General features: G+C 64.4%; 1 protein-coding gene across 11 annotated transcripts in view; it reads right to left on the bottom strand.

The window, feature by feature from the left end:
- TCF3 (transcription factor 3) overlaps positions 1-23,214 on the bottom strand; it is a 34,681-nt gene extending 11,467 nt beyond the window's left edge. For 6 of the 11 annotated variants that reach the window (XM_049639523.1, XM_049639526.1, XM_049639527.1 and 3 more), the window contains exons 1-15: positions 22,685-23,213; positions 19,354-19,426; positions 8,236-8,309; positions 7,960-8,038; positions 6,152-6,219; positions 4,920-5,049; positions 4,267-4,316; positions 3,048-3,150; positions 2,862-2,968; positions 2,644-2,776; positions 2,266-2,324; positions 2,081-2,159; positions 1,202-1,275; positions 685-843; positions 470-593 (exon numbers count right to left, since the gene is read on the bottom strand). In XM_049639523.1, coding sequence (XP_049495480.1) covers positions 470-593; positions 685-843; positions 1,202-1,275; positions 2,081-2,159; positions 2,266-2,324; positions 2,644-2,776; positions 2,862-2,968; positions 3,048-3,150; positions 4,267-4,316; positions 4,920-5,049; positions 6,152-6,219; positions 7,960-8,038; positions 8,236-8,309; positions 19,354-19,426; positions 22,685-22,756 — 1,384 coding nt within the window. In that variant the 5' untranslated portion in view covers positions 22,757-23,213. Of the gene's footprint in view, positions 1-469; positions 594-684; positions 844-1,201; positions 1,276-2,080; positions 2,160-2,265; positions 2,325-2,643; positions 2,777-2,861; positions 2,969-3,047; positions 3,151-4,266; positions 4,317-4,919; positions 5,050-6,151; positions 6,220-7,959; positions 8,039-8,235; positions 8,310-19,353; positions 19,427-22,684 lie in introns of all 11 variants that reach the window. The other 5 variants (XM_049639530.1, XM_049639528.1, XM_049639529.1 and 2 more) reach the window with 3 other exon arrangements.
- Positions 23,215-24,026: the final 812 nt, after the last annotated feature.

Genomic DNA, 24,026 nt, shown 5'->3' on the forward strand with positions numbered 1-24,026 from the left:
GGCGCCCGAGAGGGGACCGGCTTTCTTCTTGCTCAAAAAATAACCCCCCCCCCCCCCCCCCCCCCCCCCCGGCGCCGAGAAGAGCCCCAGGCGCACAACTGACGCTGAATGTGTATGTGCACGTGCCGGGAGCCCCCAACAAGCGAATGTGAGGACATCAGGCTCCACCTCCCTGCAGGAAGGAACAGACAGGCTGACCTGGCTGGCCTCCTGAAGGGCCTCCCAGTGCAAGGCGTGGGGGATGCTGTGTATGGTGGGGGCCCCACCCCGGGGCCTGGCAGAGAGCAGACCCCTGGCCCGGCCCCAGCCTGGCGGCTCTCAGCTCCTCTGCCACCGTTTTCCAGAAGACGAACCCCATTCAGGGGCACACCACCCGCTGACCGGGCCTCGCACAGGACGTCAGGGCACAGCTGACCCCAGGGCGCCGGCCACCCCCTTCCACCGTCCCAGCCGGGACGCGGAGGCTTACCACTGTAGGAGTCTGGTGGCCGAGAGAGGTCGGGGAGGGGGCCGGGCTGGCTGGGGAGGGCTACGTGGCTGTGCGCGAGGTTGCCGCCGCCTGTGGGCGTTTCTTCCGAATGGCCGCCTCCCACCTGCAGGCAGGGGAGAGGGCTGGTCAGTCGGCCGGCCCACCTTGCCCCCCCCACCCCCGTCCCCCTCAGCCCGCCCTCAGACAGCACTCACCAGGCTGGCGTGTCGCCCACCCAGGGGCAGGACGGGGCCGGGGAAGCCGGAGGCCAGGGCCCCGTGGCCAGGCAGCAGCCCGTGACCATCAGCTGCCGTGCCCACCGCGTGACTGCGCAGCACGTGGATGGCCTCGTCCAGGCGGTCCTCTACCTTGTTCTGGAAGGGAGTGCGGGGGGAGCTGGTGAAGGGTCCAGACGCGGGGACCCTGCACGGTTCTACTCCGCCGGCCGGGAGGCCACCACCACGGTCCACCAGCTTTGTTCCTCCCGCCCCACGAGTTCACCATCACCGGGGCATCTGTCCTATAAATTCCGCTGGTCACGGAAGACCGAACGGCCCTCCCGGGACATGGTTCATGGTTTCGAAGTCACAGAAGCCGGTCACAGCAGACACGCTGAGCTGCCCTCACGGGCGACCCTTCTATCCCAGGAACAGGTATCCCTACCAATGTCACACCCACGAGGACCATGCCCCCCCCCCCCCCCCCCCCCGAAGGCTGGGGCAGGAGGCTCACCAGGCTGTGACGACCCCCATCGTAGCTGGGCGATAAGGCACCGGGGGCTCCTGTTCGGGTCCACTGAGACGTCCCTGGAAGGGGTGGGTGGTGCGTCAACGGGGGCACCCGTGGCTGGGTGCGTAACCAGCCGGATGGGAGCCGGAGGGAGAGACCGGGTGGGGAGGCGGCCAAGGGGACGGTCACGCCCGGGCCGGCCACCCGGGGACCCCGATGCCCGCAAGGCTGGTCTAAGGGCCAAGTTGGGAATTTAGCTCCGGCGGGGAGGCCAGGCGGGGCTCCTGGGAACCCACCGTCTCCGAGACCCACACCCCGCCTCCCACGAGGAAGGCAGCCTGGCGGCACACGTGGCAGGAGTCTCAGAAGCCAGAGCAGGGCAGTGGTTGACCCCGGGCCCCTGCACGGGCCGAGGTGAGGCGAGGGCCCCTGGGGCTCCCTGCCGCACAGGTGAGGGCCTGCGGGGTTTCCAACAAAACCACCCGGCCTCCCCAAAACTTCACAACGAGCTGATGCCCGGGTGTGTCTTCCTGGGAACAGGAGGACCCATCCCCCCCTCGGCAGGGTCAAGCAGAGGGTCGCGCGACTGGTGCCTAACTATCGTGCAGGAGGTGGACGAACACCGACACGTGCGTGACCCAGAGTCCAGCTGGGGGCCCCCGCCTGCCACTCTGGCGGGTGGACCCCGTGCCCTGGCCCTGCGAGATCCCATCTGCCCCTCACGGCTCACACAGCGCAGACTGGCTCAGAGATCACCTCTCGGTCCCAGAGAGACAGCCTCTCTGGGATGCCCACGGGAACACGAGCTCCGGGGCAGGTGGCCCAGCCAGGGCCGGGGTACCGGATGCAGCCCCCCTCCCCTCCCCAGCACCGCACACAGACCTGCCAGGCCCTGAGGGGAGCCCACGGGGGTCGAGGGGCTGGAAGAGAAGTTATTGCTCGAGTGATCCGGGGAGTAGATCTGCGACAGGGAGGAGAGATGGGGCCACCCGCCGCGTGGTCAGGGGCAGGCTCGGGCTCCCGGCTCGCCGGCCCCGCCTCGCCCGCCACCCCGTCCCACGCCTCACCGAGGCCAATGCCTTCCCGAGGGCGTCCCCAGAGCTGCCGGCCGACGTCCCGCGGGAGCCTGGGGGTGGAGAGGCGAAGCCCCACGTCAGGGACGCGGCGGCCCCGGCACCCAGCCGGCCCCACGCCCGGCTGACGGGGAGCCCCCGTGCGCTTGGTCCTTCCGTGCCCGACACAGGCGCCCTCGACCGGCACCGGGCGGCCCGGCCTGGGTCTGGGTTCTGGCCTGGCGTCCCGCCACCCGCCTCCACGGAGACTCTGACGCAAAGCAAAGCGGGACCCGCCCTTCCAGAAGCCGTTGCCAGACTCGGCGGGCGCGGCCCACGACGCGGACACGGAGGGCGGGACTGGGAGAGGGAGGCGGCAGGACGAGGCCGTACCCAGGAGGCCGTCGGCCCCGCTGACGGGGGGCGTGTGGCTGGGGGCGCTGCCGTAGGCGGCTGCGGGGGCCAAGGAGAAGGTGGGCACCGCTGGCAGCCGTCCGTTCACCTCCGCTCCGTGCAGCTGGTAGCCCTGGGGGCGGGTCAGGCGGGGTCAGGCGGGGTCCGGCGGGGCGCCCCCTCCCCCCCCAGCCCCCCACCACCCAGGCCGTACTCACCATGCGCTCGTGTGGCTGCAGGCCGCCGAAGCCCCCGCCCAGCACGGGCCCGAAGCCCGCCTGGCCCGGGGGATTCCAGAGCTCGGCCGAAGGCTGCAGGCTGCCATCTGCAGGGGGGGGCAGACGGTGAGGCGGGCGGGGGGGGTGGGCCCCAGCCCCGGCCCCCTCAGGCGAGCCCCCACATACCTGCCGTGTAGAAGGGGGTAGGGTAGGTGCCGCCGGGGGTCTTGGCGGGTGGGTAGGCGGCGGTGTCCCTGCCGTAGTCGTCACCTGAGCTGGACGGGTACACCTGTGGGCGGGCGGGTGCGGTCAGGTGGGGGGGGGGGGGGGGGGGGGAGGAGGACACCCCACCCCTCTGTGCAGCTGACCTTCCCCAGCACTGGAGGCTCTGGTGGCGCCCTTACTCCCCTAGTTCCTTCCCCCCCACCCCCACCCCAAGTTCCAAGCTTTGGCACCCGAGGTCTCTGCAGACGGGCCCCCCCCCCGAGAACCCCCCCCCCCCCCCCCCTCCTCCGTCCGGAAGATGCTCCCGGTCCATCAGAGCAGAGTCTGGCTGCGATGCCCCCAGCCCTTCCTTCTTCCTCAGCCCCCTGCACCGGAGCCCCCCAAGGCCACAGCCCTGATCACAGAAGACGTGGGGGCCTCGGAGGCGGGGCCCTGGACTAACACCCGGCCCTTGGTTCCAGAGCGCCAAGAAGGCAAAGAAGCCCTAGGGTCGTGCTGACGTCGGAGGGACACTGCCTGAGGCAGAGGCCAGGCTGGCAGGAAAGCCCCGGGTCGGCTGGGAACGCCCGCCCTGGCCCTGGAGCGGAAGTGGGCCGAGTCAGGCTCAGGGGGCTCTCGGCTCTGATGTCCCAGGAAACCGGGGCGGGGGCTCAGATGGGGAAAGCGGGGGTTGAGGTCTCAAAGGAGCCTGACCCACACCTCCCAGCTGCAGACCAGAGCGCCAACCCTGTGACCCTGACCCCGGGGTCTGGTGCAACCTGCGTCGGCCTACGGGGGCTGTGCCCAGCCTGGGGGGCCCAGGGGCTCCCGGAGGCCGGTGCAGGAGCCAGACACCCCAGCAGATTGCCATTTCTTCCAGGGAGTCCGTTGCCAGAGCGTGGCCCGCTGCCAATCGCCAGGCGGCAGGGCGGGGACTCTCTGAACTGGGCCCCCAGGGTGCCCCCGAGACCCCATCACACTCAACCCAAGGTGCCTTGCCCACAAGCGCCACGTGGCTCTTACAGGAGGAATCCAAGCTAGACCCGAGAAACAACGCCCTGGATTCCTGCATACCAGCTGTCATAGCTACGACCTCCAGCCTGGGGGCCGCCCCCCCCCCCCCCCCCCCCCCACGGGCGGGGGGCCCCCCGAGGGACGCCCCCGAGCCCGGGAACGTGGCACGTGGGACCCCGCGACTCACCGAAGACGGGAGACCTGGCGGCACCTTCCGGACCTTCTTGGGCTGTGTGTCTGTCAGGAGCAAGGGGAATCGGGGGTCCTCAGGGCGCCTCCTGCCCCCCCACGTGCCCAGGTCTCTGCTCCGTCCCTCCCTGCCACCGTCCGGGCTGCCGCCTTTGCAAACTCGCCTACTGCCCAACTCAGGGACCCAAAATCTCTACGTGCAGGGCTCATGCGGCCACTCGGGCACGCAAACCACGGGGACAGCGTGAGCCACCAACACACGTGGCCCAGCCGAGGAGGAACTGGGCCGTGCCCTGCTTCTGGAAACCGGGGTCCTCCTCACGGCCGACTGAGTGCCCGGAGTCTTGCATCTTTGGGTCTCGTGGGTCCTGCCGCCATTTAAAGCATACCCAAGCACGGTGCCGCGGTGCGGGCCGGTGTCCCCAAGCGTGACAAGGCCACGATGTGGCGGCAGGGAAAACCCGCACCGGGCGGGTCACGGGGCTGCTGGCCCAGAGCCGAGCGCCGAAGGACCAGGAGGAGACCCTGCAGGAGGCACGCCCGGGCAGACGCTCCCAACGCGGGGCCCCAACGCACCCGCTCCTTCCCCGCTACCACCCGTCCCTCCAGCCAGGCCCTGCCAGCAGCGGGGGCGGCGGGGTCCCCACTCACCCAGTCCGCTCTCCGCGGCTCTCCGCCGAGGGTGGCCGGCGTAGGAGTAATACTGGGAGCCGCCCTTGGTGCCCGAAGGGGACAGTGGCCCCGGGCTGCTGAGGGCCAGCTCGCTGGGCAGGAAGCCAGCCTGGGGGGAGCGAGAGGGAGAGGTCATCGTGGGGCGCCGGCGGCCCTCAGCGGAGCCCCTTCCTGCCCTGCTCGGCACGGTCCCCTCCCGACACCGGTCCCGTTTGTCTGATCTGAGACCCGAGCGACCGTAAGCCTCAGGCTCTTTCCCAAGAGGGAGAAAGAAAAGCCGCCAGCAAACCGCGGCCCTTCCAGGACGCCGGGCGTCGAGGCGTCAGAGAAACCTGGTGGCTTCGCTCTGCGCGTTTTTTGTTTTTTTAAAGGTACCCGGCTTCGTTTTGCGTGTGTTAATTTGAAACACACTTCCTTTCCTCAAGGGCAGAAACGACCAGGGTTCAAGCCGGTTCCGCAGCTCAGGTGAGCGGCCGCTCCACGCCTCACCCTTCCTGTCTATACGGCGGGCACTCTGGCTGCGCCCACAGCGCACGGGGCCCAGCAGCCGGCTGGCCCTCAACGGCTGCACCCGCTACCGCTCCTGAGGGGACACGGCACGTGGACAGGCGGCACCGACCGGGACAAGGCCCGGCCGCACCGAGCTGGAGGAGTCCCAGGCCGGGGGCCACGCTGGGACACGGGGGCTGGTCACCGCCGCCCTGCCTCTCAGCTAGGTCAGCGTGGTGGGGCTTTCACCTGCGCCGGGGGCTCCCTGGGAGGCTGTGGGAGACCCAGGGCCAGCCTGGGAGGCAGGGGGGCGTGGGGGGCGGGTTGCCGGCCGGCCTCAGCGTCCCCGCCCGCGACCTGGGGGTGGCACATGTCTCTCAGACCCTCCAGCCGTGCACGGTGACCCCCGAAACCGTTGCTGCCCTATAGACTAACCGCCCCAGGTCGGGGAGCCACGGGACAGGGGCTGCGGCCTCCCCGGCACCCCCTCGCCCGGTCCACGCCCAGCCTGCCGGCCTCCCGGGGTCTGGCCGTGCTGCAGCCGACCGGCTCTCGGCTCAACCAGGGAACCTCTTGCAGAGGAGAAGAGGTCCGTGACGTGTCTGTTTACAGTCACAGCCCCGGGGGGGGGGGGGACGGTGGGGCAGACGTGTGACGGGAGCCCCCTGCTCCACTCTGCACGGCAGCGGGCCCAGCAGAGGGGCCCTGGCCCCAGACCTCACCTGACTCAGGCCGCCAACACCCGCATCTCTACCGAAGGCAGTGTATGCGCTCCGCTCGCTGCCCTTGCCTGGAAGAGAAAAGACTCACTCAGAGCTGACCCCGGGGACGGCGTGTCCCAACGGCTGACCCACCGCCAGGCGTGTGCCTGCACACAGCAGTCACTGGATCAGTGCGCAACACCAAGAGGGTTTTGGAGGAGCCCTGGTCCCCCCGTCAGGCTCGGGGACAAGCAGAGGTCTGGACAGACACCGTCCCAAGATGACCTGCAGAGGATCTGGCGAACCGCTGGGGGCCCTCGCATGTGCCGCCCCCGAGGGGGGACGGCAGGGATCTGCACTTGGCCTCCGTTCTCTCCATTCACGGTCCCGAGGCATCCACTCCACAGGGTGCTGGGCTCCCAGGGGACAGGCCGGGGTCCCGTGCACCCGCGAGGTTCAGCACCAGGGCCCTGGGCTCCACCCAAGCTCCTGAAGAGCGTGTGGCGGCCCCTGTGTGGGCAGGCAAGGCCCGGACCTGTGGGGACGCAGCCTGCCCAACGGTACCAATGTCAACGGAGGCCTGGACCTACTACTGACCTGGCCTCGCGGAGGCAGAGGCCCAGGCTGATCAGGACCCGAGCCCCTTAAAGCTGATTCAGGCTGAAGCTGGGCGCTGGTGACGACTGAGTGGAGACCGTAACCTGCCTTGACGTGAGTGAGGAATTCAAGTGCTCAGCCGACTACTGGATTTCCTCTCAAGCTACAGGAGAACGTTCCCCAGTTCCTTTATACAGAACTACAATTTCAGCCCAGCTCCTGGAGCAGGTGCTGCTGGGGGGATGCCCCACGGGCTATGTCCCCAGTCCCACCTCCCCAAGACCCAAGAGGCCAGAGGGGGTCTGTCCCGGTCCCGGGAGTAAACGGTGGCGCCCTGGCTCCCGTGCCCCCGGGGTCAGCAGGGCAACAAGGCCACGGCTCTGGGCTTGGCCCAGGAAGGCGGCTTCCCTCCCAGACTCTCAACTCCCCTGCAACAGGAGCGGGTTGGGGTCCGGGCCCTGCGTACAGCAGGCACCAAACAGGGGCTTCCTGGGAGGCAGGACGAGGCTGGAGAGGTGTGGCCACGAGCCCCGGGGGCCCAGAGAAGGGACCTAAAGCTGTGCGCTGGGCCCGCACATCAGGGTGGGAGGACCGCGGCCTCACTGCGGAGCCGGGACCAGGCTGACAGCGACAGCATGAAGCCCAGGGCGGCCTGGGTGCCACGTGCTGGGCCTGGGACACAGCTGGGCTCTGGGCCCTGGTGACCAGGCCTGGCCGTGGGAAACTGCCCACGTCAGGAAGAAGCGGGAGGAAGGAACAGGCAGAAGGGAACCGGGGTCCCGGCAGGTGCACAGGCCACCCGAGGCCACGTGCTGGGCCAGCCTCCACCCTCCCGGTCTGGGAAACGGGCAGACTCCCGCCGCACAGCGTGTCCTCGGACGCTGCCCCCCACTCCCTCCACAGGCGCCGCGCACCCTGTCGTGGGGACGTGCACGGCCACCCGTCCACCCGGACCCCGGGGGTCCCAGGGGCCAGTACGGAGGGCTTCTGTGAGCATCCCAATCCCACAGTCGGGACACTGAGGGGACAGTACCCCCCTGGGTCCCAGTGGGGAGGGACCACCTCCGTGAGTTGCCAGGACCCCCGAGCCCATTCTCCCGTGGGCACCGGGCCATAACCACCTGCGTCCTCTGCGCCAGGAGAGCCCCCTGCAGCACGGTGCCTGGAGTGTGCTGGCCACACCCGGGGGCCACACTCGAGCACGGGGGGAGGGGACCGTGTGGCACACTCACCCGTGAGCCCAGGTCCCAGGAATGTGGACGGAGAGAGGCTGTCGTGGGGCTCAGGGAAGTGCGTGCCTTCGCCGTAGGCCTGTGGAGAGACACGCGGGCGTGAGGGGAAGCAGGCGGCTAGTGAGTGCCCGACTTGGGACTTGAACCCACGTGTCTGAGCCCAAAGCCACAGGAGACCAGGTTGGCACGTGACTTCCCCGTGAGCCTCAGTTTCCCATATACTCCCCACTCTGAAGAGGAGAAAGCCAGGCCTCAGGCCCCACAGAGGTTCCTTACCCGGCTGGGGTCAAAGGAGGAGCTGTTCTGGTCGCCGGTGCCCCAGGAGCCCGAGCTGGGTCGGTCCTCGAGACCTGCAGGGCAAGAGAAGAGAGTCAGGGTCACCGTCGCCGCCGCTCAACTCTAAACGCGGCTTTGGTCCCCACCGCCTCAGGGACAAGCCCTCATTTGACTCGGCAGGGCTTCTGGGCCCTTCCTGATCCAGCCTGGGCTGAAGCCCATCTGGCCCTACCAACCCCAGCTCTGCCGCTATTTAAACTGCTAACGGGACGCCTGGCTGGCTCAGTTGGTCGAGCGTCCGAATCTGGATTTTGGCTCAGGTCGTGACCTTACGGTCCCGGGATCAAACCCGGCGTCGGGCCCTGAGCTGAGCACGGAGCCTGCTTGGGATTCTCTCTCTCTCTCTGCCCCTCTACTGCACCTGTGTGCACATGCGTGTGCTTTCTCTTAAAAATGAAATCTTAAAAAACGAAACAACTTTAAAAAAAAAAAAAAAAAAATGGGGCGCCTGGGTGGCGCAGTCGGTTAAGCGTCCGACTTCAGCCAGGTCACGATTTCACGGTCCGTGAGTTCGAGCCCCGCGTCAGGCTCTGGGCTGATGGCTCAGAGCCTGGAGCCTGTTTCCGATTCTGTGTCTCCCTCTCTCTCTGCCCCTCCCCCGTTCATGCTATGTCTCTCTCTGTCCCAAAAATAAATTAAAAAACATTGAAAAAAAAATTTAAAAAAAAAAAAAAAAAAAAAAAAAAAAAAAAACGAAACAACTGCCACTGGTGGGAAGCGCCCCGGTCGTCCTGGCAACTAGCACACCTTCAGACCCACAGTTCAGACTAATTCCACCAGCTAGCTCTGCTGGCAAACTCCTACCCGTCCATCAAGGCCCCAGCCACCATGCCCGCCCCGGGCAGGGCCCTCACTCTCAGAGCCTCCTCCCTCCAGCCCGTACTTTCTCCCTCTGGCCCAGCCCTGACCCCAAGGGACCGGGGCCTCTGCTAGTCCCTCCTGACCCTGAAGAAAGGTTCACGAGGACATCAGTGAACGGGTGAAGAGTGACAGATAACCTCTGATCTCAGGCGAGCAGGAGTCTCTCCCTTCCCACCACTGACAATTCAGGAGAGGGGGCCGTTCCTCGGTGGAAACAACAGCACAGCCACCACCGAATGCCTTCCAGACACAGGCCGGCAGCCCCTTAAGGGTGGAGTGGAGCCCCGGTTAGGTCCGGGCAGAGACAAGGGGCTGCTGCCAGCCCGGTGGACCCCCGAGGCCGACGGCACAGGGGGGTTAGCCAGAGAGACAGGGGACCGGGGTCTGGGGGGGGGGGGGGGGGGGGGGGGGGGGGGGGGCGGGACCCTTATCTCCCCTAACACTCCCAGGCACCACCCAGTAGGCACAGACCCTTAAGGACCGGGGCTCTAAAGCTCACTGCCTGACAAACACATGCAGAGAAGTCTGGGGGCCCCCAGACTGGCCCCAGGACCACTCTTTACACGTGCCTCAGTCTCCCTCCTCTGTAAACAGGAGGAGTATGAACAGACCCTACTCCGCAGGACCCGAGTCAGGCTGGAGGGTGACGGGGTGGAGGTTTGTGCCCAGGCCCTAAGTCTCAGCCAGGAGAACCACCTCAATGGCCCCGGGACCCGACACAGCTGGACTCTGGGGGAGGCTGCAGGAACCCCAGCCCGGATCCTTCCGCCAGCCCACCCACCCTCCCGCGCTCGTCTTTACCAGAAACTCCTTTCAAATTTCATCCTATTGCGGTGCCTTTGTGTTAATCATCTCTCCCCAAGCTGGTGTTTAATTGCTATTGGATTTGCATAATTATGCATATTAATCCCTCAGCCTAATGAATATTCATATAGCCCACATACGTTTTATTTTCTAATCAAAAAATTCCAACGTGATTGCAGTGGGGGGCTGCCTTAGCTGGGGTGGGGGGTGGGGGCACACCCACAGGGGCTCCCGCGGCCCGGGGGTCTATTCAGCGTTTGCCACCAGGTTTGAGGGTCTGTACCTGAGGTCCCGGACCCCTACCTGGGCTCTGGGAACAGAGCGGCCGGTGAGGCAGGGCGACCTTGGGCAAAGTGCCAGCAGCCCGAGCCTCAGTTTCCTTCTGCACCCACTTGCCTGTTACCCACCCCTTCTGGAGCAGCCCTCACCCGCCGGGGCATCCACAACGTGCCCCTGGAGGCAGCAGACCCCACAACAGTGAGCAGGGAGGCCACATCTGAGACCACAGCAGACCACGTCAGAGGAAACAGCCTCGGCACCCACAGCCCAGCCCCCGCGAAGCCCGGCAGCCTGAGGGGCACCCCAGGACCCGTTGCCCAGGGACTTGCACCCACAGAGCCCATGAGCTCCCGGCAGAGGTAATGGGTGTTGTTCTGTCCTTTCTGGAAAAACCCCTCATGGGCCGCTGGCCTCCCCTCTTCTAAAGGTGACAAAAACGGGGACGGCCCCTCCCTCCCCCACTGCACGTGATTAATCATACACTTTAATAATCATCATGAATATTCATAACACCCCTCGTTCGTGTTCTAATTAAAACGTACTAATAGAATAAAACACGCTGCTGTCAGAGTGCAATTTTTTTTATGCCTTTTTTCTTTTAGGCTGCACGGGCCAAGAGGCTGCCTCAGACTAGAGCAGGAGCGGGATGGGACAGAGCTGAGGGTAGGGGTGCCCCGCCAGGGCCACGTCTCGGGCCTGAAGTGCCACTTAACCTGCCTGGGCTGCTCTGAGGACAGGGGACCGGAAGCGCTGGGGGGGGGGGGGGGGGGGGCGTGGTGGGCCCTTGGCACACCCTGGTCCCCACCTGGCGACACGGGGCGGCAGCGCTGGTTGGGACCCAGTGGCCCATGGCATGTGCTGGATTCCCCAGAAACTGGGGTGGCATCCTGCAACCCAGGGACCCCCACAAACCCCTTCCGCCTGCTTTTGGTAAATAAAGTTTTACTGACACGTGACCACGCCTGTTTGTTCCTGCAAAGACAGAACAGATTAGCTGCTGGCCCTTTATGGAGAAGCTCAGCCAACCCCAGCAGGAAGAAAGATTCCTGAAGCTGGTTACTCTGTACAAAGAAGCCTGACCCACAGATGTCGGGACCGGGCGTGAGGTTGGGGCCTGGGGCAGGCAAGACCCAGGTGGTCGTCAGCCCAGCTCAGGTGCCCGGGGGGCCCAGTCAGTCAGGCATCCAACTTGGGCTCAGATCACGATCTCATGGTTCCTGAGTTTGAGCCCCGTGTCGGGCTCTGCGATGTCAGCACAGAGCCTGCTTGGGATTCTCTCTCTCCCTCTCTCTCTCTCTCTGCCCCTCCCCTGCTTGCGCTCGCTCTCAGATTAAATGAACCTAAAAAAAAAAGACGCCTTAAGAACCATCACTTGGCAGACGCTCGGGAAATTCGCCCTCTCCAGCTCCCCAGGTGGCCGGTGCACGCTGGGCCCGTCAGCCCCCCTTGGGCCCTTCTGTCTCACCATCAAAACCTTCCCAAGCCGGGGGCTCGTCGGGCAGCACCGAGGGGCTCGTGTGGGGGCAAAACCGACACCAATTTGGATTTGGAGACTGGGGCCGTGCACTCCCACGAGCCAGGGGAGGCCTCTCTTCCTGGGATTTTGGGGGCTAACCCTTCAATTCCTGTGTCATCCTGGAGCTGGAGGAAAGCTGCGAGGGGCGCAGCGGCCCGAGCCCTGAACCCAGGCTCGCTTAGCCTCCGCGTTCCGGGCCCTCTGCTTCATCCTTTGCCCTGTTCATTTGCAGGAACGCTTGGTTTTCTGGGCTGCATGGTTTCACATTTCAGTAAGGTCTCCAGGGCTGGCCACGACCGGAGGCCACCTAACGCCCCCCACCCCCCTCTGTTCTGGAAAGGAGGAGACACAGCGTGGAAAACAGCAGCAGCAGGAGAGCCTAGCAGCGTGCACACCCCAGGCACTGACGTTCCGACCAGAGGCACCAGGTTCCGAGCGGCTGGGGGCAGGTGCCCCGAGTGGGGGCAGGAAAGCGGGGCCCCTGCTCACAACCCGTGAGCAAGCAGATCGGAGACAGACAGGGAATTGAGGCCACGCCCCACCCTTTCCAAGACCAGGAGGACCCCCAAGCCAGGGGCTCTGCCCCCCACCCCCGGCCCCAGCAGCCCGCAGCCCTCCTGTGGATCCCACTCGTCATGTGATACAAGGGGAAACGGGGCCCCCAACTGCAGAAACTGGGCCCCCCGTGGATTTCAGACCCGTGACCGACTCCTAACGGAAGAACCCTCGTCCTGCTTCAGGCTCAAGGGGGACCCATGGTGCATCCGAGTGTGGGGACGGGAGAACCTCCCTAACCTGGGGCCTCCGTGCGGGAAACGGAGACAAAACAGAGACACGCGTGGAACACGGAAGAAAGACCAAGATTCCGGAAGATCCGCAACGTCAGCACCAGCCACGAGGCACCCTCGAGGGAAGGCCGGAGCTGGCGCGGCTCGTGCAGACGAGGTTTCAGGGAGACAGAAAGCCCGCAAAGCGGCAGCGGCAGCGGCGGGAAGGACGCCGCGGGAGGGCAGGAGAGACGGGGCTCGGGGACCACGCACGGAGGGACGTGGCGGGAGACCCACGCCCACAGAGCTGGCCTTCCGCGACACCGGACTCCAAGGCGCAGCCGACCAAGCATTCCTGGGCCCGGACCCCGAGGGCTCGCGGAGGACCCCAAACGGGACGGGGATGAGCACCGCACACACGGTCCTGAGCGCAGAAGACGGGCCAGGGCGGCCCCAGAGACATGGGCGCGGGCGGCCGTCAGCCAGGCGAACCCGCTCAAAGGCAGCGGCCGCCTCCCGGCCTCGCGGGTGGGGAAGCGGGGGCATGAAGAGCCCAAGCGGCAGGGTCAGCGCCCCGACGGCCGGGCAGCCCCACAGGACAGGGCGTCCGGTTTCCCCGCTGGGAACGGGAGCTTTGCCGCGGTATTACATGATAAACCCTGGAACAGCCACCTGCGGGGCCGCAGACGGCGCGACCTCCCAGAGCCAATTCCAGAAGGCACACGCCCGCCAGGAGCACGGCAAGGAGAGAGCACCAGGGCAGGAGGACCCGCGGAGCACAGAGCGGACGCGCCAGGCAGAGCCACCTGGGGGGGTCGGGACGCGCGTGGGGAAGCCTGGCTCCAAGGCGCCTTCCTGGAGGATGGGCCGGATCGCCCAAGAAAACCCCACAGAGGGAGTTCCACGGGCCGTGCCTCGCGGCGGCCAGCACGCACACGGGCCCGACCCACGGACGCCGGAGAAGCCGGCGCCGTACCTGGTCCTGGACGCGAAACGCGTGGAAACCACGATCGGGCTGCGCGCCACACCTCTAGGCCGCGAAGCAGGACGACAGAGCAGCCGCCGTGGCAAGAACGGGAGGCTCCGGCCACACCCGGCACAGCACCGGCAACCTCGCATTAGGCAGTCGCGGCACGAACACCCGCTCCCTGCCCGGAAGCCAGAGGTCTCCACGGGAGCCCGACGCCACGACCACCTCTTCCAGACAAACGACAAGTGGGTCTAAAGAGTAACGAGACATGCATTTCGGTGGCCAGCGAACGAACGCGCACGCGCACACACACAGCGAGCGGGGGAGGGGAAGAAGTCCGGGGGAGAAGAGCAGTCTGACAGCAGAACCAAGTCCGAAGAAAGGGAACACGACGAGAGAGGAGGCAGCTTAACCGAGGACGAAGAACGAGAAGGAAGGCCAAGCAGGCTGGGAACCAAGATGTGGCCCGCCTCCCCACACACCACGACCCGTGGCCGCGCGGCTCCCGGAAGGCTAATGCGTCAGCCACCTTCAAACGTGTCCGAAGTGAGATCTTCTCCTGAGAAAACGCCACAGTTGACAGGAGGCAGGGACACAACCTCAACAGGCCCATCGCTGCAGGGCCAAACGTGGCTCGAGAAAGCATCCAAGGCAAAGAGGGCGGAGGGTGGTTCCCCAGCGCCCGCGGTCCCGCCCATCGGAGACTGTTCCCGAGCCGGGTCCAGGCACGGGCCCCACGCACCTTGGGGACATGGGCAAAGTGAGGAACGTCCCAGGGGAAAAAAAGGGCCGAGGACAGTGCCAGGACATGGCAGAGGAGGACCGCCGAGGGCCGGACCACGACGCCCTGACCACACTCACGGATGGCCACGTGTGACCAGAAGGAAACGCCCTGAGACTGATAAACACACACACACCCGTGTGCACACGGGAAGACCTATCTCAGAGCCACAGCCTGCATCAGACCCGGCCCCGCTGACAAGCCGACAGCAGGTGCCGGAGGATGGCCCCACTGAACCCAGAAAACCAAACCCAGGCAAAACTGCAAATCATTAAGGGGTGTCGACCCGGTAGAAGCAAACAACACGGAAACCTCTCCGACACCTCGACGACCCTCACCGGAGGAGCAGGGGCGGGAAAACAAAAGTATACAAGAACCAACCGCCCCATGCTTCGGCTCCCAAGGTTTATTTTCTTCTTTTAATATTTTATTTACTTTATACTTGAAAGAGCACGCGTGTACGAGCGAGACAGGGGCAGAGAGAGAGGGAGACACAGAATCGGAAGCGGGCTCCAGGCTCCGAGCCGTCAGCACAGAGCCTGACGCGGGGCTCGAACTCGTAATGAGAGATCGTGACCTGAGCAGAAGTCGGACGCTCGACCGACTGAGACCCCCCCGAGCGAACCTCCAAGGTTTATTCTTAAAGCCCTAAGGGTCAACACAAAAAACCTACAGGGACGGGGAAGGAACCCGGGAAACAGTGCTGTGGAGACAGCTCCTCCCAGAGTCTCCGTGAGTTTCACAGGGTGGGCTGGGAGCGGGCGCGAAGGGACTATTCCCGAGAGTCTGCGGAGGCACAGCTGAGGGGGGACCGGAGCACCCCGGGAGCACCGGGCGGCCACAGACCATTCACGGCTGCCCCGCCCGCCCGCCCGCACCCGAGGACGCGCCCTTCCAACCACCCTGAGGCGTCCTGGGCCCGAGTCTCCCGCTGACACACAACACGCTTCTCTCCGCTTGATCTGTCCTGGCGAGTGATCCTTCCCCCGAGCACGACTGTGGCCGCGCCCGCGAGTCCACCCCACCTGCGGGTTTGAGCGCCGGCTTTAACCCAACAGGTAGGTTCGAAGGAATTTCGGCCTCTCCACGCGGCCAGGCCGTTTCTACTTCCCGGCCTTTTGTGTCCTTCTCATTTCACTGCCCTGTTACCACAGAACACGGTCTGTGCTCCCGTCTTTCTTTCTCGTTCGTCAGATTTTGCACTGTGACCGGTATGTGGTCAATCTTCATAAAGGGCGTGTGGTCCGGATGTCCCGGGCCCGGCCTTTCGAGGGCACGTGCTTCTACCAAGGACAGGCCCTCCTCGGAACTACCCGGAAGCTCTTATGTGCCCTCTGCCAGCCTCTCCATCAGTGGCCCGGGGCCGGGGCCGGGGCCGGGGCCGGGACCGGGACCAGGACCAGGACCAGGGCTGGGGGGGGGCGGGTTGTCATGAGCAGTCCCAAAGGTGAGCCCACGCGTGCACACGGCTGGGAAGCTAGATCACTAACCGCCCACTTTCGCGTGTGTGCTCCACCCAGGACGGCCAGAAGCTTTCCTGCCCTCCCCCAGCGTTCCCACACACTCCTCTGCCTGACCCAGCAAGGAGCAGGCGCCTCCCCGACCCTCACGTCTGCACTGCTGACTGGACCGCGTCATCTAAGGATTTTTCAGAAGTGGCACCCAGGGTAGGACCCCGTAAACGAACAAGATCCGACCACGTAAAAATAGCCGTAGAACACCGAGACACGCTAAAACTCTCCACCGTTAGCGAGGCATAATTAAGAAAAAAGCTGCAGCCCCGGTCACAAAAGACCGACGTCCTTCCTACATAAAGAACTCTGGCAAATCCCAAGAGCAGCACAGGGCAGGGCTGAAGGAAGCTGCCGCGCTGGGCGGTTTCTCGGGACGGTTAATACCCTTGGAGTTTCAGCTTCCCTGTGAGGACTCGCACAGGGTCCAGGCTTTGCGCCCGGAGCGCAGTTCGCAAAAACCACCGAAGGCTGTCGTCACCAACACGCGTCACCGCTGCCGGCGTCCCGCTGGTCGGGCAACAACACAGAAGGAAGTGATGCGGCCGGCAACTTGGACGGGTCTCCGGGGAATCCCGCTCGGCCAAAAAAAAAAGCCACTCTCAGAAGGTTCCGTGCCGTACGGTTTCGCGTACACGACGTTCTCAACGTGACAAAACCGTGAGCCGGATGATGGTAAGTCAGGTGTCACCACTGCAGTGGGGACAGGCGGTGGGTCAACGGGCCACACGTGGGGTGAGGCGCACAGGACCCCCACGCACACCTGTGCAGACACGCGCGTGCACAGCACAGGAGACCGGACGCCGCCGCGCGGTACCGAGGTCAGCTCCCGCACCACGGACGAGGTCGCCGCGGGGGGAGAGGGCTGCCCTCGACCCCCGGGACAGGTCTTCGCAAGTTCCTGTCCATCGACGAGGACTTCAAAACAGGTGATGGATTCCCGAAAGGGCTCAAGACAGTAACGGAAAATTCATCAAGTAAGAACTCACGGCCAACACACTTTTGAGAAGTCGGCCAGCCAACCGTCTTTAATCACGTAAACGCCCACTGAAACGGCGGATTCCTGGTCGCCTACCAGGCCGGAGAGCTTTGAGCACGGTGCCGGCTGAGCGCAGGGCCCCGGACGGACGTTCTCGCCGGGAGCTCACCAGGGACACCTTCGGCAGCCAGTGCTGGCGCAGCCCTCACCGGGACCTGGTGCGCAGCGTCTGTCCCGAGTGCCGGAGACCTACCCTGAGCGCGTGTTCTGTCCCCAAGTGCGCAAAGCAGCAAGCCAGGGAAGCCACGCGGGAACGAGCTGTCCCCTGCCCGGCAGCAAGCACTTCCTGACGCCCCGCGCGGCCGGGCCCCCGGTTTCTGGCGCCAGAGAGCTCTCGCCCCAGGCCTTCCCGCAAGGGGGCCAACACAAGTATTCGCCCTTTCGGCGTTTTCCCACCCGGATCCTAACCAGAAAATTCCACCTCCGGTAGGCTGTTTCCACTTCCCTCTTTTTTTCGAAACAAAGACTGCGCGGACGGACCCCCAAACACAGCTGCCGCCGGACTCCTCAACCACTCAGCTTCGACCTGAGCCACGTTCACAGGCCTCCCACCAGGCCGGCACCACGGACCGCTGCCACACCAGGACGAGGCGGCAGGACCGGAAGGGGCACGGGGCCGGCGCGCCACCAGCCGCTGGCAGCCCCTGCAAGCACACACCCGGGCCCCCCACCCCCGCTCCCGACAGAGGGGGACCCGCCCCTCTCCCGGGCCTCCAGCGCCAGCAGGGAGAAGCCTCGGTGGGGGCCGGCCCCTGGTCCTCCGGCTCCCCGGTCCCCCCGGTCCTGGGCCCAGAGGGTCCCAAGACACACCCCCATCCCTGTTTACAAAGCACTCACGCCCACAAGCTCACTGAATCATCTGGCCACAGGCAGATGTCCTGTAACAGATGAGAAAACTGAGGCTCAGTCATGCCGCCCACCACAGGTGACACAGCACGTCCTGTGCCTGGGGCGGCAGTGAGGAGCGGCCCTGAAGCTCGGGTCTTGGGGCTCCCCGTCCCACGCCCTGGTGCCCGCTGAAGCGAGGGCTCGGGCCGGAACAACCACACGACACCCATCCAGGGCAGGGGGCGGGGGGAGACGGGGCAAGACCATCCCCGTCCAAAGTGGTCGGGGCAGGGCCAGAGGGCAGGCCAGCCTGGAGGTGCCCCTCGGCTTCGGGGACTCAGGGCTGCTGTCCAAGGAGACACTGAAGAGAAAAGGCAGCGGGGGCAGCGGCCTGGGGGAGGGGAAGGACGAAGGCACGTGCCTGTGCCGTGCATCTCCTCCCAGGAGGCCCCCAGGGCCTGACCGTGTGCCCCCAGCAGAGAAAGGGTAGCACGCCGGCTCCTGGGAGAGGTTTCTAGGGGGAGGGGGCGGGATGGCCTGTGGGGACTTCCGTATCCCAGAGAGGACTCTGTCCAGCCCTGCAGCCACTTCCTCAGGCAGAGGGGAAGGCCAGCACCGGCGGGGGATGGGAGGACACAGCACGATGTCCCTCCCTTCGTGGGGGGGGGGGGGGGGAGGCTGAGCACAAACCACCCTTGAAAACCCCCTCCTCCAGCCAAAGCACACGGGATGCCCCGATGGAATTCACGGACGGCTCCAAGAAAGAATCTTCTATTCCAAATCCCAGAGTCACAGAAAGACACAGTCCCGATCCTGAGACCCCAGAAAGATGGCCAAATTGCCCAAGTCCTCTCATCTCCCTGAAGGACTCCCCCAAATCCCACCAAACAGGGTAGACTCCTCAACGTGCACAAGGCATCACTCTCTGCCCAGAGCCCTCCATGGCTCCCACCTCCTGGGCAAAAGCTCAAGACCTCCCGGAGACCCCAAAGTCCCTGAACAACCTGCACCAGCCCCTTCTCTCTTCCTCTAACACGTCAACCCAGATCCTGCCCCAGGACCTTTGCAAGACCTGTACCCTCTGCCTTGAACCCTTTGGTCTCCGCTCAAACATCACCTCCTTAGAGACTGTCCCCGACCACCTTGGCTTTGAGACAGTCTCCTCCCTGACCCCTCCTGTGTGTTCCTTGAGCAGAAAAGAACCGTCTGTCCCTCCCCGCAACCACGTCAGGGGCCTTCAGTGCCCGGGGAGGGTAACCAATTCATCCAGGTTTGCCAAAGACCTAGTCTGAATACTCAAAATCCCCAATCCCGGGAACACCCCTGGGTCCTCGGCAGGATGGCTGGTCACCCCAGCGTCAGATCCTGTATACGAGAGACTCGTAACACGAGCTTGGAAAAAAAACAGCCAGAAGCTGGGCCTTTCTCTGGACTCACAAGGTGAGCAAGATTTACAAAACCTCGATTCCGTGTCTCGTATCTTCTGGACCTCAGTTTCCCCCTTCAACTGGAGACCCAAGGCCCACTGAGGCCACGGGGACCTGGGAGGCTCCAGTCCTCACCTCACGTGTGCCCCACTGGAACACAGGCCCCCCACCCCCAGCGGCCCGCCCCCAAACACCTCCTCCTGTGGTTCCGAGTCTGAGAGTGGCTCTGGTCCCGCACCCCCGCCCTGTGCCGCCCCGAGGCAGCGGAGTCCTACCTGAGCCTCCAAACTGGGCACCAGCCAGGGGGGTGGGCCGGCCCTTGCCGCTGGCCCCCGGCAACGGGAACATCTGTGGGAAGAGAGAGAGAGGTGAGTGTGGGGGCTGGGCCGTCCACGGGAGACCCCAGGGGAGAGAAGGCAGAAGGCCCACACTGCACGCAGAAAAGGCCCTTCCAGCAAAGCCCGAAGGCACAGCCCGTGCCAGCGACGGAGATCTGGTAGGGTTTCAAAGCTGTCAGGGCGCCCGGCTAGGGGAGCACACGCCTCGATTCGGGGTTGGGGGTTTACTTAAAAGATGACCGTTTAAAAAAAAAAACAAACAAAAACACCGCCAGAAAAACAAACCCCAAAGCTCTGCTGTCTATGCAGTTTGTTTTGGGGCCGGCGTCACCGATCCCTGCAATTATCTGCCCTTAGAAACGACACCAAGTTTTCCTTAGGTTTCCTCCTGAAGGAGCCAGATCATTCACACTCCACGAGCGTGGGGGCAGCGAGGCGCAGGGGAGCTCAGGCCTTCCCCGAGGCCGGAAGCACCTCCCGTGTGCCCCTGACCCTGAGCAGCACGCAGCCCGGCCACTGGGCGGGAGGAGGGCGGCCTGGGCCAAGTGTCCCCCACATGCCAGATTCTGCACTCAGTGGCTACCGGGGCCCTCATCACCAGCCTAGGCATCAAGAGAAACTGAGGCCCAAAAGGACAGGAAGCTGGAGGGATGTGGGAAAGGCTGCAGCACCCCCCCCCCACAGGTGACTGAGCGGTTCTCCCTAGCGCCTCCGGCCCCTACCCCACCCCCACCCCGTTTACCCGATCGGCATTAAGTCCCTGGAGATTAAACAGCTTAGCAAGATGAGCCAGGAAAACCCAACATCAACAAACCCCTTTGCCACACAAAAACAAAACCTGTCCCATCCCTGCGCCGAGTCTAGGTTCTCTAGATTCCACCTAGGGCCCGAGTGATTACGAGGGGGTGGAATCAGGGCTAGGGGCTCATCGGGGACCTGCTGATGCTCCCACCTCCCACCCCACCCCACCCACCAGGGGGTCAGGGCAGGGGGCCTGCGGGCAGGACTCTCAGGCCAGCACAGCAAGCCTGGGGAGGGCCCCGGTAAGCGGGGTCCTGTCCCCACGCCCCATTCTACAGGAGGGAAACGGAGACCACGTGCTCACCTGGCCCCGGTGGGCTCAGGAGCAGAGCCTCATGGGAGGCGTGGAGCCTGGCGTGCAGCCTGGCGGGAAGCAGGTTCTCAGTGGGTCTGCGCCCCCTCCTGGGGGCGTGGCTGTGCTCATTCAACTGGCCCAGCCTCCCCCGGGCCCTGTTCTCCCGGAAAAGGCCCCGTTCCACTGGGTAAACTGAGGCCTGCAAGGAGAGATGGGTTGGCCTGAGCCAGGACCGGAAGTCACCCAGCCCCTGGGAGAAGGGGGGCCCCACGCCAAGTGTCTGGTTTGTCCTCTAGGGTACCGGGGGCTCCGCGGATGTGGCACTTGCCACCGGGGCACTGGACCCATTCAGCCCTGACAAGGCCCCTCGTACCCTGCAGCCTGCCTTCTCTTCCGTGAGATGGACTCAGGGCCCTGAGCACGTGGGAGGCGGAAACCCCATCACACGAGGGCACCGTGGGCGCACGGGGGCCTCTGCAAGCGTCACCGGACGAGCGATGCCCACGGCACGGCCCTGACCCCTCATCGGCCTGCTCGGGGGGCGCCCGCTGGAACACCGTGGCTCCCACCTTCCTTCCTCCCGTTCTGACGGCCGCCCCTCCCACCACTTCCCGTGACCCGGCCCCGGCGAGCGTTCCCCTCGGAGGTCTTCTCTTCCAGTCTAAACCCGGCTATTTTAAAAAATGTAAATCAACTCAGTTTCTCGGAGGCAGGCGGGAGGGGGCAGCTCCGGACGGACAGAAGGGGAGGTGGGAGATGAGCCGGGGAGCGGCCTCCGTGCTCCGGCCAGGCCTCCCTCCCTGCAACAGCACGGACGGTGCATGGCAATCCAGCTCCCAGGTCCCTCCAGGGTTGGCACAGAACACCTTGACCCTCAGTCTCAATTTCCTCACCTGCGAAATGTGTTGTGAGCTGGAAACACGTGCGCGCGAGATGTTTGGACCCACCAAGCACAAGGGGCAGGGGAACCAGGGGCTCGGGGCTCCTGGACAGATGAGGCGAAGGGGCCAGGTCTGAACCCATGCCCACCCCCACCCCAGTCTGTTCCAGCCCAATAGTCTGTGACTTGTCAGTTTAACAAAAAAAAAAAAAAAAAAAAAAAAAAAAAGAAAAAAACTGAACCGCACTCTAGGTTACTCAGCCGGGAAAGCAAAAATAAAACGGGGCTTAAAAATGGCTCAAAAATACCAGTACGGCCCTTCCGGAGCTGCAGCCCCTCTGTCCCGTGGGCTGTGTTTTTCCACAGGATGGCTGGTGTCGTTTCGGTTTGGGGACTTTTGTTTTCGACAGGCCTCAGTGGCCGGGGCCTCGTACTGGCAGAGGAGCAAATTCACACTGAAAGCGCCCTCCCCCAACGTTTCAAATCAGTCTGGCGCTTGCCTGGGAGGTGCGGGAGCGGGACAGATGAATCGTGTGCGCACACGCACGGTGCGGAGTTTCTGAAGAAAACGCTGGCCACCCCGACACTTGGGACAGGTGGCCCACTGCACAGATGGGCAAACGGAGCCCCCTGGTCCTTCACGAGGCGCCCCGGCTCCAGTCACCGAGGGAGCTCTGGCTCCCAGCCTCACCGGGCCCTGCTGAGCTGTGTGACGTCGGGAAGCCAGCACCCCTGGGAAACTCCGTCCAGCCAGGCAGGACACAGGCGTTCCGGGAAGCGTGAGGGAGACTGCCACCCGGGCCTGCCTCCCTGTGACAGCCAGGACAGCAGTGACAGCAGCAGCTCCTGCTACCCTGGGACGCCCACACTCTCCAGATCTCTGACTGCCTGCCCGCTGCTCCCCTCCCGACCGACCATCGCACGAGCCGCCACGCGGATGAATAACCGAGGTCTTAGACCTCCAACACCCGTGTCCCTGCCTCACTCGAAAGGGCCCCCACACCCGTCACCTGGTGCTAGGCACCTTTTTCTTTTTGAGTCCACGCTGGAATAAATAACCCTGATCACACCCATTTTCCAGATCAGAAGACCAAGGCCGCTGCTTACCCACAACCAATGCACCCCAATTCCCCCAACCAGCCCCCCGCCAGACCCCTCCGCCTAACCAACTTTGAGGCTCGGCCCTTGACTGCTGGGGTACTTCTGGCGGAAGCTTCTTTCCCAGGAACCCTGGGTGCGCAGACCCACACTGAGGCAGAGGAGGCACCCAGGAAGGCAGGGCCCTGGCTTACCATGCTGAAGTCCAGGAGATCACTGAGCTCCTTGTCCGTGCCCACGGGTGCCATCCTCTGTGGCTGGTTCATTCTCCAGTGGCAATGGTGGGCTCAGGGGGCAGGATGGGCACCTCGGCCCTAGAGACGGCCCTACAAGAGCAGAGGAGACAGACGCACAGAAAAACAGAGAAAAAGAAGAGGTCTGAGTGACCAAAACAAGAGGCAGACAGATGGGGAACGGGGGAGCTATTTAAAAAGCCCTTCCTCTAAAGGCCCCGAGGGCTTGGGTCTTCCCAGAAGGAGCCCCTTCACGACCCTGGGGGTGGGGGCAGGGCAGGCAGGACTGGGTTTGGGCCCCTGGAGACCTCTCCCCAGAGCCCTCAGGGAGTCTGAAGGATGGTGGGGGTGGGGGTCGGGAACCTGCAAACACACACTCCCTAAACTCCCTCCAAGACCACCAGGGAATCAGATTGCAAATTTTAAACTGGATGCAGGGTGGGAGTGGTCCCTTCCCCAGTAGGCCAGAACCCGCCCCTCTCCCCACATCTCTCCTTTCCACCCCCCCCCCCCCCCACAGGCTTCCCCACCACCTCTCTCCCACACCCGCCAGGGAAGGGGGAGGGGGGCCCAGGCTGCATCCCAGGGGAAATTTTGTGACCCCACCCCCCCAACAAGCAGCTGTCACAGCGTGCTGAAAACCAGGTTACCCCAAACTCAAAAGCAAAAAGAACTCTCGAACAAAAAAAAAGGCAAGGGAGTTTGGTGGGGTGCCCTGTGCAGAGACCTACCTACAAAGCTTCCCTCCACCCTTAACTTCCTACCCCCACACAGAAAAACAACAGAACTCAAAAAAAGAGAAAAAAAAAACAACAATCCTAGGTTGTTTTATTGTCACGACGTATCCGGGAATTATTTTTAAGCAACTTTGAAAACATCCCTTGCCTCCCGCTGGAGGGAGGTGGAGAGGGGGTCCCCCAAACCAGGGTTTCCCCCGCACGGTCCCAGGGGCCTCCGCTCTACAACGGGGGTGGAGAGTCACCTGCCTGGCCCCATCCCCCCCAGAGAAGGGAACGGAATACGTCTCCGTCGTCCCGCGGACAGAGCGCGGGGCCCCTCGGCGGCCCCACGGAAACCACGGAGGCTGCGGGGGAGAGGGGGTTCCAAGGTCGAGGGAGACCCAATTCCAGGAGCGGAGGAACCCCCGCTTTGTTTGCCAACCAGGGGCGAGGTGTGAAACGGCCGCCCCGGCGCACCCCCTCCCCCAAGTCCTCCCTCTCTCGCAGGGCGTGTGAAACTGACTTTGTTGAGGAGTACGAAACCGCACTTTTTTGTGGGGTGGTTGAAACCGATTTCAGGGCCG

The sequence above is a fragment of the Panthera uncia genome, chromosome A2 (genome assembly GCF_023721935.1).
Source record: "Panthera uncia isolate 11264 chromosome A2, Puncia_PCG_1.0, whole genome shotgun sequence".
Classification (NCBI taxonomy): Eukaryota; Metazoa; Chordata; class Mammalia; order Carnivora; family Felidae; genus Panthera; species Panthera uncia.